Source organism: Entelurus aequoreus, linkage group LG21, assembly GCF_033978785.1.
Source record: "Entelurus aequoreus isolate RoL-2023_Sb linkage group LG21, RoL_Eaeq_v1.1, whole genome shotgun sequence".
NCBI classification, from domain to species: Eukaryota; Metazoa; Chordata; class Actinopteri; order Syngnathiformes; family Syngnathidae; genus Entelurus; species Entelurus aequoreus.
This window is the reverse complement of record NC_084751.1, coordinates 3,434,044-3,448,561: the sequence shown is the minus strand read 5'-3', so window position 1 is coordinate 3,448,561 and position 14,518 is coordinate 3,434,044. Positions and strand designations below refer to the sequence as shown.

At 37.9% G+C, this 14,518-nt stretch overlaps 2 protein-coding genes across 2 annotated transcripts in view; one reads left to right on the top strand and one right to left on the bottom strand.

Moving 5' to 3' along the window:
* The window catches only part of lman2la (lectin, mannose-binding 2-like a), a 71,735-nt gene that overhangs the window by 36,570 nt on the left and 20,647 nt on the right, over positions 1-14,518 (top strand). The window contains exons 5-6 of the mRNA XM_062032260.1: positions 8,534-8,639; positions 13,660-13,773. The gene's annotated coding sequence lies outside the window, so the exon portion shown is untranslated. The remainder of the gene's footprint in view (positions 1-8,533; positions 8,640-13,659; positions 13,774-14,518) is intronic.
* The window catches only part of mtfp1 (mitochondrial fission process 1), a 12,218-nt gene continuing 5,549 nt past the window's right edge, over positions 7,850-14,518 (bottom strand). Inside the window, exons 2-4 of the mRNA XM_062032262.1 lie at positions 13,633-13,760; positions 11,867-12,099; positions 7,850-8,621 (exon numbers count right to left, since the gene is read on the bottom strand). Coding sequence (XP_061888246.1) covers positions 8,555-8,621; positions 11,867-12,099; positions 13,633-13,760 — 428 coding nt within the window. The 3' untranslated portion in view covers positions 7,850-8,554. The remainder of the gene's footprint in view (positions 8,622-11,866; positions 12,100-13,632; positions 13,761-14,518) is intronic.

Genomic DNA, 14,518 nt, shown 5'->3' with positions numbered 1-14,518 from the left:
TTGTTACATTGTTTAATGCATCCAGCGGGGCATCACAACAAAATTAGGCATAATGTGTTAATTCCACGACTGTATATATCGGTATCCGTAATTAAGAGTTGGACAATATCGGAATATCAGTAAAAAAGCCATTATCGGACATCTCTAATCTTTGTAGATGATGCTATATATGTAAAAAAAATAATAAAAATAAACCACATGTTAGTGCACCAGTCGAGGAAAATTATCAAACTACATAAATAATATCCTGTAATTTGATTTTGATATAATTTTTTTTATCTTGATTGAAATTGAACACCAATGAGTTGACTGATGAACATTTTCACATAATTTATTCAGAACGTATAAATAACGACAAATAAAAGGTAGAATGCTATTAACCGCAACATGTAAGTGTTAAAAAACAACAACAAGCACATTCTGAAAATGTACAAATCATAATGATGATTTGTACATTTTCAGAATGTGCTTGTCCTATTTCTAAACAATCTGAAGTTGTCTTTATTTTTAAGTTACCGTGCCGTGATTTTACCAGTCCGGCCCACTTGGGGAGTAGATTTTTCTCCATGTGGCCCCCCGATCTAAAAAGCACTAACTCTTCCGAGACGCTACAATATACACCCCCCGCTACCAGACTTCAATAATAAATATGGCAGTGCCATGTTGGCATTTTTTCCATAACTCTAAGTTGATTTATTTTGGAAAACCTTGTTACATTGTTTAATGCATCCAGCGGGGCATCACAACAAAATTAGGCATAATAATGTGTTAATTCCACGACTGTATGTATCGGTATCGGTCGATTTCGGTAATTAAGAGTTGGACAATATCGGGATATCGGTAAAAAAGCCATTATCGGACATCTCTAATCTTTGTAGATGATGCTACATATGTAAAAAAAATAAAAAAAAATAAACCATGTTAGTGCACCAGCCGAGGAAAATGATCAAACTACATAAATAACATCCTGTAATTTGATTTTGATATAATTTTTTTTATCTTGATCGAAAATGAACACCAAGGAGTTGACTGGTGAACATTATCACATAATTTATTCAGAACATATAAATAACGACAAATAAAGAATACTATTAACTAGAGATGTCCGACAATGGCTTTTTTGCAGATATCCGATATTCCGATATTATCCAACTCTTAATTACCGATTCCGATATCAACCGATACTGATATATACAGTCGTTGAATTAACACATTATTATGCCTAATTTTGTTGTGATGCCCCGCTGGATGCATTAAACAATGTAACAAGGTTTTCCAAAATAAATCAACTCAAGTTATGGACAAAAAATTCCAACATGGCACTGCCATATTTATTATTGAAGTCACAAAGTGCTTTTTTTTTTTAACATGCCTCAAAACAGCAGCTTGGAATTTGGGACATGCTCTCCCTGAGAGAACATGAGGAGGTTGAGGTGGGCGGGATTGGGGGGGCGGGGTTAGTAGCGGGGGGTGTATATTGTAGCGTCCCGGAAGAGTTAGTGCTGCAAGGGATTCTGGGTATTTGTTCTGTTGTGTTTATGTTGTGTTACGGTGCGGATGTTCTCCCAAAATGTGTTTGTCATTCTTGTTTGGTGTGGGTTCACAGTGTGGCGCATATTTGTAACAGTGTTAAAGTTGTTTATACGGTCACCCTCAGTGTGACCTGTATGGCTGTTGACCAAGTATGTGTCGCATTCACTTGTGCGTTTGAAAAGCCGTAGATATTGTGTGATTGGGGCGCCACGCAAAGGCAGTGCCTTTAAGGTTTATTGTCGCTCTGTACTTCTCCCTACGTCCGTGTACACAGCGGCGTTTTAAAAAAGTCATAAGTTTTACTTTTTAAAACAGATACCGATAATTTTGAAAACGATACGGATCATTTCCGATATCACATTTTAAAGCATTCATCGGCCGATAATATCGGCAGTCCGATATTATCGGACATCCCTACTATTAACCGCAACATGTAAGTGTAAAAAAAAAAAAAAACAAGCACATTCTGAAAATGTACAAATCGTAATAATAATTTGTACATTTTCAGAATGTGCTTGTCCTATTTCTAAACAAAGAAAACAATCTGAAGTTGTCTATATTTTTAAGTTACCGTGCCGTGATTTTACCAGTCCGGCCCACTTGGGGAGTAGATTTTTCTCCATGTGGCCCCCCAATCTAAAATGAGTTTGACACCCCTGGATTAGAGAATGTTACAAACCTTGCTCCTTGAGAAGCAATGGTTTTCCTGTAGCCGGCAGGTCCCGGTAGACCGAAAGGGTGACCAGGTCGGCCTCAGGTGTGCTCATCACGGTGTCAGGCATCATCATGTAGTCCTCGAAGGACTTCCTGTAAAGCTCATCAAGCTCTTCATCCTGTTGTGGAGGCTCCTCGTTGAAGCCCCACTGACCCAGGACGTACGGAGGAACGCCTGCAAAATAGATGCATTAGAAACACACTTATTCAATACAAAAATATTACAGTGAGGGTTTGGAAGATCTCATGGAGATGATAAAAGTTGACATAAATATTAGAGACAATGATACTCTCCGACCTTAAAATTAAATACATTCAAACTGATGACAAAGCATGTATCGCCACTTTGTTGTCAAGAGTAAACAGCCCCTTACATCAGTTACGTGTGGCTATAAAAAAAAAAGACAATGACCAAAAACAATTCATTTTTAAAGCTTACCATATTTCTGTAGTCTTATATTAACATATGCATTTTTTTAATGGATATGGCAATACTTTGTTCACCTATAGACAGATTTTTTATATTTTTTCTAAAACATACACGCAATGCTTGAATGGTTTTCCATTTTGACTCATGTCATGTCTATGTCGGTGGGGCGCGGTATAGCTCGGTTCCAGGTTCGATCCCCGCTTCTGCCAACCTACACTGCAAAAAGTCAGTGTTCAAAAACAAGAAAAAAAAAAAAAAAAAAAATTGGGGGTATTTTATTTGAACTAAGCAAAATTATCTGCCAATAGAACAAGAAAATTCGGCTTGTCAAGACTTTCCAAAATAAGTAAAATGAGCTAACCTTAATGAACCCAAAAACACCTTAAAATAAGTATATTCTCACTAATAACAAGTGCACTTTTATTGGTAGAAAAAAAAAAAAGACGTTTTTGCTCAATATGTTGAAAAATAAATTAAATATTAAATTAAGTATATGCTAATGCCATTATCTTGACATAATGATATGTGCTCGGCATCTTGATTATTTTTTTTCCTGCTTGAAATTATTACTTTAAAAAAGTAGTTTTATACTTGTGAGTGTTGATGACACAGCTTTGCAACAGTTGATATTCTAGTTTCAAGCATGTTTTACTCAATATAGGTCATCAAATCTCAGCAACAAGCTGTAATATCTTACTGAGATCATTTAGGACCAAAACACTTAAAACAAGTAAAACACTCTAACATAAAATATGCTTAGTGAGAAGAATTATCTTATCAGACAGAAAATAAGCAAATATCACCCTTATTTGAGATATTTAATCTTACTTAGATTTCAGTTTTTGCAGTGTAGTCACTTCCGTTGTGTCCTTGGGCAAGACACTTTACCCACCTGCTCCCAGTGCCACCCACACTGGTTTAAAAATGTAACTTAGATATTGGGTTTCACAATGCAAAGCGCTCTAAGTCACTACAGCACTGGTGTCAAACTCAAAGCCCGGGGGCCAGATGTGGCCCGCCAGGTCATTTTATTTGGCCCTCGAAAGTCTGGAAATAATATGTATCAAAAAAGTACTGTAACTTTTCTTACTAAATTTATTCTTTCTCTCTATTTTGGGAGGAAAAAAATATATTTACTCCATGTAATCACAAATTGTGTTAACTTAAATATTGTCAAATTGTGCAAAAATATATTATCAAACATTCAAACTATTTTTAAATAGAAATAGATACTAATAATTATGATTTCAAAGCAAGTTATCCATCAAAGTGTGCAATGTAAAAGTAGCAATTTATTTCATGGTAAAATTGTGAAATTTGCTGTGGTTTTTACAGCATTTTTCTCTAAATGAAAAAAAACAGTACTTTTTTTAACTGTAATAACCTGTGGTGCTGTTTTGGCATTTACAGTAATACACCGACAATCTACAGTTGTTGATTTGCGGTAAAAAAAAAAAAAAAAGCAAAAAACAAACTGGCAGCTTAGGTGCCAAAATGTTACTGTAAAATTGCAGTTTTATTTATTTACAATTAAAAAAAACAAATGTACATTTTACAGTAAAATTCTGGCAACTGAGCTGCCTTTTTTTTTTACCATAAAAACAGCAGTACTGTTTTTCCATTTACAGTAATATACACTACATTGAGGTGAAATTATTGCAATTTACCAAATTTTTTTGACATTTTAATTAAAAAAAACAACAACTAATAAAATGCATAAAACAATTGTGTAATAATAGTATTCACTGTTAGACGCGGCCCTCTGGGGCCAAACATAACTGTGATGTGGCTCTCAGTGAAAACGACTTTGACACCTCTGCACTAGAGAAAAGCGCTACATAAATATAATTCACTTTACTATTATTAACAGATGCAAGTCAATTTAAAGAAAAATATGATTTGTCAAAAGTTTTTTTTTCTCTGGACAGAATGTTTATTTTTCCATTTTGACTTCATAATTTTTTGGGGTTTGCAGTTAGAATTAAAAAAAATTGTTTTTTTTAAGTTAAGATGAAACAAGTGGTTACCCCTGAGAAAGACAACTTTTTATGCATATGACTAACTCAACTTTAGTCATACTTTTTTTTGTATCTAAATTTTTTTTAAATTGGAGATAAGTCTAATTGTTTCCCACTTGTACAGAAATAAATACATTCGTGGGCTTTAATGCAAAAGTGAGCACAATTTTGTTTTAACAATTTTAGTTCTGTAAAAAAAAAGAAAAAAAGGAAAATGTATTGAAACATCAGTTTGTCATAATTTGTTTGTCAGGCACTACTTAAAACTTTGCTTTATAGCTAACACACATCTACAACAATAGTGTGCATTATCTCTGTTTTAAATAAATTAATGGAATTTTTGTCAACTCCCAGAGAAAAAAAAAGAAAATAGGCAAAGTAATTTGAAGAATCATGTTACACATTTAAACCACTGCAACCAAATAAATGGATCAAAACACAATCTCAATATGTACCTAATGTTGTGTCCTGTCCAGTGAGTGTGGTAATGTTGTTGTTCTTACCAAACTGGCTCCTCGTAAGTGTCCAAAGTGACAAAAAGACAAACTGAAGAAAAAACATAACTGAGATTTAACCTTTAGCTGTTGTGTGTCCTTCTTGTATATATGCTCCCTTTGTTTGACCGTAATCAGTGTCAGCTGTGGTTCATTTAGGAACACCAACACTCCCTTTTCAGTTTGAAACATCCATCCATCCATTTTCTACCGCTTGTCCCTCTCGGAGTCGCGGGGGGTGAGGCACATGCACTAACCCCTTTCCCACCATGCTGCCTTAGTTTGAAACAATTACAACTAATATACAAACTAAAACATTATCTTATAAAACATGAGCTACTGCTTTAAAAAAAAAAAAAAAGATAATTTGTTGTGATTTTCTATGACATATTTAGAGTGATTGGAGCACATACTTGTTGGTCACAAAAAACATTCATGAAGTTTGGTTCTTTTATGAATTTATTATGGGTCTACTGAAAATGTGAGCAAATCTGCTGGGTCAAAAGTGTACATACAGCAATGTTAATATTTGGTTACATGTCCCTTGGCAAGTTTCACTGCAATAAGGCGCTTTTGGTAGCCATCCACAAGCTTCTGCTTGAATTTTTGACCACTCCTCTTGCCAAAATTGTTGCAGTTCAGCTAAATGTGTTGGTTTTCTGACATGGACTTGTTTCTTCAGCATTGTCCACACGTCAGGACTTTGGGAAGGCGATTCTAAAACCTTAATTCTAGCCTGATTTAGCCATTCCCTTATCACTTTTGACGTGTGTTTGGGGTCATTGTCCTGTCGGAACACCCAACTGCGCCCAAGACCCAACCTCCGGGCTGATGATTTTAAGTTGTCCTGAAGAATTTGGAGGTAATCCTCCCTTTTCATTGTCATCTCCTCCAAACATATTGCTGGGTATTGTGGCCAAACAGCTCAATTTTTGTTTCATTGGACATCACATGGACAAAGATAAGACTTTCTGGAGGAAAGTTCTGTGGTCAGATTAAACAAAAATGTTACTGTTTGGCCACAATACCCAGCAATATGTTTGGAGGAGAAAAGGTGAGGCCTTTAATCCCAGGAACACCATTCCTACCGTCAAGCATGGTGGTGGTAGTATTATGCTCTGGACCTGTTTTGCTGCCAATGGAACTGGTGCTTTACAGAGAGTAAATGGGACAATGAAAAAGGAGGATTACCTCCAAATTCTTCAGGACAACCTAAAACCATCAGTCCGGAGGTTGGGTCTTGGGCGCAGTTGGGTGTTCCAACAGGACAATGACCCCAAACACACGTCAAAAGTGGTAAAGGAATGGCTAAATCAGGCTTGAATTAAGGTTTTAGAATGGCCTTCCCAAAGTCCTGACTTAAACGTGTGGACAATGCTGAAGAAACAAGTCCATGTCAGAAAACCAACACATTTAGCTGAACTGCAACAATTTTGTCCAAAAATTTTTTTTTTAATAAATATTAACATTGCTTTATGTATACTTTTGACCCAGCAGATTTGCTCACATTTTCAGTAGAGCCATAATAAATTCATAAAAGAACCAAACTTCATGAATGTTTTTGTGACAAACAAGTATGTGCTCCAATCACTCTATCACAAAAAAATAGGAGTTGTAGAAATTATTGTTAACTCAAGACAGCCATGACATTATGTTCTTTACAAGTGTAAATCAACTTTTTAATATGTTTTTAAAGGAATCAATCACGGGTAGTGTTTATAAGATATGATGTGGAACAGTATGTACTTAAATATTAATTGGTGGAAATTATTCTGAAATATTGACTATAATTGTATTTTTGTTTTGTTGTCATTGTAAATATTCCTCCAGGTAATGCTTTATCCCCATGCTTACACTATCACTACGACATCACCAGCTGACTATAAGCTCATTTTAACAATACAGAAAAAAATATACAAATAATGAGTACAAAGTGTTTGTGTTTCTAAAAAGTATAAATAAAACAAGGATAAAAATTAAGAAGTATTAAAAATGTGAATACAAAAGTGAACAATACTGCACTACCTGGGGTGTGCACACATATACTTTACATGTAACAATGAGCCAAAAAAGTGAATAAAAAATAAAATATTTTCAAAAAGGTATAATTCAGAAAAAGTGAATCCAAACGCTGCTACATTTTCTTTCTTTTTTAAATTTTTATTAATGAGCATGGACAATTCAATACAATTCATACAGAAAAAAAACTGAAAACCTCACATTTTTCTTATTTTAGTGGAACGCGACCCCGAGAATGAAAATAAAACAAAAAAAAGAAAACATTCAAATACAATAATTATGATGATAATAATAGTAGTAGTAATATAGAAAATGAGAAGAAAAGGGGGAAAAAAAACTATAAATAAATATATATTTTTTGCAAAAAAAAAAAACGCTCCCAAACGTGAATTGGTTCTCATCGTACACTTAAAAGAGCCATTTTAGAATGCTCCATTTATTCCCAAACGTCACATCTCTTCATTTCTAATTATTTGCTTACCTTATGGAGCTATATGAAAACCTAAGAAAACGCCTCCTACTGTGTGATGCAGTGTGATGTATCTTGGAAACTACAATATTACCAAAACCTGCATTATTATGGATGCCAATTAACTGTACCTACGTTTGATACCATCAAGGAAAAAAACTAAACAAAAGCACATCATTGGACAATTTATTTCACAACATCAAACTTTTTTTTTGTCTCCCCAGTGTTGTATTAACAATTTATCCCATTCTTAGTCAAAGTTTAATGTTTACAGAAGATAAAATGTAACCCTTTCCCACACACTATACAACAAATATACCGGTTTTCCTATCACGTGTAAAATATGAAATGTTGAACTGAATATGAATATGGAGACTCATACAGTATAGACAATGTTAAAACACTCTGTGTGGTGTGCGTACTTTAAAAAGACAGTTGTTTCCCTTGCATAGCTCATAGTAGTTATTCCCTTTCAAGTGTGCAAACACCAAACTTGTAATTAGACAGTAAACTGTAACAGTGATAAATGGTTAAAAATGGCTAATACCCTTAAAGTCGCTACAGCAGAGATGAGACATTTACGATGGCATATTGCAAAAATATGGTGTTCCAGTGCAAACCGCAGTGGCTCCCATGAGTGAGTGTGTAACAGCTGGGTAGAATCAAAGTGCTTCAGAGAGCGTAATAGTACCCGAAAGTGAACCGCTGTGCTAAACTGGCTCCAAGTACACAGCAGCACGATAACAGCGACGTGCATCCCTGCCGTTAAACGTCAATATAAGTGTTTGTACAGCAATACTCCTCCTGAGTAGTGTTGTCATCATATACAGTACCAAACAATCCCTTTTCTTTGAAGGTGGACCTCCATGATAGCAGCCTAATCCTGCTTGTCGCCGGGACCGTACATCTTGCGGAGGCTGGCGTCCAGCAGGTAGTCCACTGACCTGCCAGGTGCACAGAAGGTAAATACAGTACATACTACGGTATCTTGCAAAAATGAGTACCGTATTTTTCGGATTGTAAGTCGCTCCAGAGTATGAGTCGCACCGGCCAAAAATGCATAATAAAGAAGGAAAAAAACATGGTCTACATAACATGTAATAGTGGTTCTTTGGTCAAAATGTTGCATAGATTATGTTTTACAGATCATCTTCAAGCCGCTTTCTGACAGTCACGTTTTGTGGGCGGTCTTATTTACGTGGCTCACCTTCTACAGCAGGGGTGGGCAATTAATTTTTACCGGGGGCCGCATGAGCAACCCGAGCACTGCTGGAGGGCCACATCGACAATATTTCAATTAAATTTTGCTCAATATTATTTTTGATATATACCATAAGGTAAATAATAATAATAATAATAATAATAATAATAATTAATAATAATAGTAATACTTCAACACAGTGTGTGTAACAGCATTCCATGACTAATATAAATAAATTAACATTAATAATAAATTACAGTAAAATAAGCACACGTATGACTGAGGAGTCATAGTGTAACTTTGTGTGGTGTTTGAGTTGTCCGACTTTTTGTGTGGCCATAAACGCACCAGTGGTTTAGTGGTATGCGTGTTGGTGACAGATGACAAGTTGGTTTTGGCCTGGTTTGTACGGCAGAAAATGACTAGTTTTTCGAGATAGAAGTGTTTTATTCATGTTTTTGGTGTGGTTATGTCCGAATATAAACAGTTTTGCTCAATAAAGTGATCGATATAATTCCTGTCCTCGAAGCATCTCGATAGACGTTACAATAATTGAACGGTGTTCAATTGAACGGTGTTGACGAACACCGTTGGGGCCACTTGTTGTCACTGTCACTCAAAGTTGCATTGCATAATTACATAGAATAAATATGTTTATTTTGTTTAGAATTCAGATGGGATTTGATTTGGTGCGCGGCATATATTTGCTGTGCGCAGCGGACACTTGAGCAGTGCGCAATTGCGCAGGCACGCACCTTAGAGGGAACGTTGCTTGGCAGTCCATGTCATCAACTTTTCTCTTTTTAGCGTCTCGGGTGAAAACCGTGCATCACTTGTCGCTGCATGTGCACCTTCACTCGCAGGTTACACACGGACACACGCCCATAAATAATACTTTTCAAAATAAAAGCAGCACAGTTGTATTGCGCGCACGACATAGATGTTTTTTCAACTTTATTTTGTAATTTGTGATTGCAGCTGTTCACATTCACTCACAATCACGCACACGCATACGTCCACACGGAAGTAATACAAATAACGATTTTCAAAACAAAAGCAACACCGTTGTATTGCACACTCGACATAGATACTTTTTAAAATGTATTTTGTAATTTATAATTGGCCTCACGCGGGCCGGACAGGGACGCACAAAGGGCATTCTGCGGCCCGCGGGCCGCAGAATGCCCAGGTCTGTTCTACAGCGTCTTCTCCCCGTCATCTTTGTTGTAGCGGTGTAGCGTGCAAGGACGGGAGTGGAAGAAGAGTCAAAAGATGGAGCTAACTGTTTTAATGACATTCTGACTTTACTTCAATCAATAACGGAGCAGCATCTCCTCATCCGGAAATAACAACAACGCCGGAAATGTGTCCCGTGAGTAACCGTCCGACCGGAACTCTCTAATAACTGAAGTTCCTTGGGTAAATAATGTAAACTCACTAGACCGGTAGTTTTTAGCGCTTTCATGGCGAGTTTACTGACAGATATAAGTTACAACTTTACGCCGCTTTATATTAGAAATGACAACAGTGGAGGATGAATGTCCCATAACAAGAAGATAGAGAAAAAAAACAAGCTTATCGACTACGGTGTCCGCACGGACTACAATGGCGGAGGGGCGCAAATTTTCAGGACTCATGCAGATCCCAAATACACATCAGCAGGTACCAGACGGTAGGAAAGGTTGGTTTTTCACAATATTGCGAAACAAAACACCAGATAATGTCTGCTACTAGGTGCCAATTTGTGTTCCTTATACACACACCATTATAATGACGTATATTGAAGCACAATACGTCTGACTACGGTAGCCGTAATGGTCCAACAATCCATCGAGTGGTGTGGCTTCATAGCTTACCAAAGTCGTACTAAAACATTTTGACAGATTTTTGAGCGCCGGTGTGTAATGTTCTATATTTTCAATGGAACATTTATGGTTTTGGTGTTGTTTACTGGCGTCATACTGCAGTCTACACGTATCTCTTATGTGTGACTGCCATCTAATGGTCACATTTATCATTACACCATGTACCAAATAAAATAGCTTTGAGGTCGGTAAGCGCAACTATCCATCCATCCATTTTCTACCGCTTATTCCCTTCGGGGTCGCGGGGGGCGCTGGAGCCTATCCCAGCTACAATTGGGCGGAAGGCGGGGTACACCCTGGACAAGTCGCCACCTCATCGCAGGGCCAACACAGATAGACAGACAACATTCACACACTAGGGCCAATTTAGTGTTGCCAATCAACCTATCCCCAGGTGCATGTCTTTGGAGGTGGGAGGAAGCCGGAGTACCCGGAGGGAACCCACGCAGTCACGCCAGAATTATTATAATAATCTCAGATCCCTTCACTGGCTTCCTGTTCCACTCAGGATTGAATACAAAGTCTCCTTACTAACCCACCAGTGCCTCCATGGAGATGCCCCCCTCTACCTCAAAGAACTGCTCACCCCCAAATCCTCCACACGACACCGCCGCTCCGGACAGGCTAACCTCCTCCAACCTCCGAGGACAAATCTACTAACAATGGGAGACTGGGCTTTCTTCTCCGCCGCTCCCAGTCTGTGGAACACGCTCCCTGACCACCTGAGGGCACCACAGACTGTGGATGCTTTTAAAAAAGGCTTAAAAACCCTTCTTTTTAAAAAAGCCTTTTTTATATATATATGCATACTAGTTCTAGCTATTTGGCTGTTCTAGTTTGTATATTTATTTATTTTTTATTATCTTTTTATTTTTATTTTTTTTAATACACTGTAGCACTTTGAGGTTGTTTACTCAATGTAAAGTGCTTTTTTACAAATAAAATCTATTATTATTATTATTACTATTCCGTACATTAGGCGCACCGGGTTATACGGCGCACTGTCGATTTTTGAGAACATGAAAGGATTTAAGTGCGTCTTATAGTCTGAAAAATACGGTAATTAAAATGGTCGTTGAGGGTTGTACTCAATTTTGTGAGGATAAGGCGAACAAGGCGCTACCTGTCAATAGGGGTGATGATGAAGGGGACGGTGGAGAGCCCAATGGCCGTGGTGGTCCACTTGCGCACAGGCAGGGGCCACCTGGTGGTGCGGCCCAGCAGGTGCAGCGAGGCGGCGCACACGCGGTTGATGGTGATGCCGGGGATGATCACGGAGGCCAGGGCCTGCCACAGGAACGTGTCCGCCACCGCCGCCACCACGCGGGTCTTCTGGCCTGGGTTGTCCCCGTGCGCCTGGACAAGTGCAGGTGAAACTGATCGTTAATTAAGAAAAGGAGTGCAGTTTTAAGTTAAGACCAGCAGAGGCGCTGTTGATTCAATCTCAACTCGTTTGCTTTCTTAAGGACAGCAAGACGTCAGGTGTGCCGAGTTCAGCGCCACGTCCACACATTCTGCTCAATACAACACTGGCATGGAAATAGGGGGTCAGAACATTTTTTTATTGCCCGAATGCCTTAATTTTTGCACAATTTTCTACAAAATGTTGGTGCTTTTTTAAAATGGTTTTAAATTACATTAAAATGAATTGTTTGCGTCAAAGTTCTTCTACGTTTTACAGCCCAAGGACCCCAAAACTAAGGGAGAGACGGAATGGGGACCCCGACTTTTATATCTTGTATACATTTGTCTTTTAAATTAAACGGGTTCTAAAGGTACCTTGTTATTAGAGGTGGGAATCGTTGGGCACCTCACGATTCGATTACGATTCAGGAGCTATGATTCGATTAAAAATCGATTATTGATGCATATTTAGTTTATGTATATTGATGCAGTTTTCCATTTCTTTTCGTTTCGCTAAATAGGCGATTAGCACTTGCAAACAAAAAAAACTAAAAAATTATTTGCAATAAGAAACAGTTTTAAATGAATACCCTTATGAGCATTACATATATGTCAAAATCAAGGACCTACTGCACTGTTTACTAGTTGATATACCATTTACAAAACTAAAATCTACCCAAACTACCACTATGCTGCTGGCAAAAATTGATTTCAAGTAATATTTTGATACTGACACATCTCATCTCTGCATATTTTACTAGAATACCCTTATGAGCATTACATATATCAAAATCAAGTACCTACTGTACTGTTTACTTGTTAAAATACCCTTAACAAAACTAAAATCTACCCAAACGACCACTTTGCTGCTGCCAAAAATTGATTTTAAGTAATATTTTGATACTGACACATCTCATCTCTGCATATTTTACTAGAATACCCTTATGAGCATTACATATATCAAAATCAAGTACCCACTGTACTGTTTACTTGTTAAAATACCCTTAACAAAACTAAAATCTACCCAAACGACCACTTTGCTGCTGCCAAAAATTGATTTCAAATAATATTTTGATACTGACACATCTCATCTCCGCATATTTTACTAGAATACCCTTTTCCGTTTATAACAACCTTTTTCCAAAACAATATAGAATGTGAGATATAACAGGATAATGCATACATTTATCATTTGTTTTCAAAACGGTTACAAAAAAATGGGACCTCAAAAATGTACTGTGGGAACCCATTTTTATGACTTGAAAATTCGTAGCACCAACACTGATTGGCATTACGTGAGCGTGAAGTAAATAGTGTTTTATTGTGTTTACGTCTTAATAGTGACCGGCGTTAAGTCATTTTTACAATCGCCTTACAAGTAAGGATGTTAGAAAAGTCAAGCGTGTGAGCCAGGAGAGTTTATTCATTCTTAAAATGAATACTCTTGTAAATATTAACCAGTGCCTAACTTCTTTTTACGCTTACCGCAGCTGCTTTTTTCCCTTTGTCCAGAGCATCAGCAGCCACATAGACCGTGGCCACCGCGTAGCTGCCCCACACCACGCTGGATGGCACCAGCGCACGGAAGGCCTCCCCCACTTCGTTGGCGTAACCTGAGGAGAAGAGGTGGGTGGAGGATGTCACACAATGTCCCCCAATTTACAGCGATGTCACACAGCCTATTAAACCGCACTTGGAGACTATTTATCATCCTCTTAAAGAGGTAATTGCCCAGGCACACATTGGCTGCCGAGCTGCAAGTTGGCCGTTTTAAGGGTCAGTACAAATAAAACTCAATTTGTTCAGTTTACTGAACATGTTTTCTTTAGAGACGTCAATCTGGGGCCGATATTTGCCTTTTTTTTTTAAGGATTTTCAATATTTACCGCAGCTGCGCCCTGTTGTTTACATGACTTAAGACTGTACAAACATAAAAGGCTCCTTCCAAAAAGAAGCACGCTCAGGGAGAGACAGTTACATTTCTTGGTTACACACGTGCAGGAGTTGCATGAATTCCAGGAGGGTGCGTGTCTTGCCAGAACACCGGCTCGAATTTGAGAGCAAGCCGCAATGAACGTGTCGTCTGTCCACAGTGTGAAGCCGCCTCGAAGACACTAATCCTTACTAGAAGAAAATAAAGTTTCTTATCACTGGAGGACTAGAGGAAAAGGAATGGCTAAGCATGCTCGACAATAGGGTTGCGATATAGACAATATACTGTAAATCCTATGTGTCAAAGTCAAGGCCCGCGGGCCGGATCAGAATTATCTATAGCCCCCTGGGATGATATTTGATTAGTATTACAACCGGCTCGAGGGCCACAGGCGCCTGCTGCTCTTTTGCACGCACCAATACTCCATCAGTGTTGGGC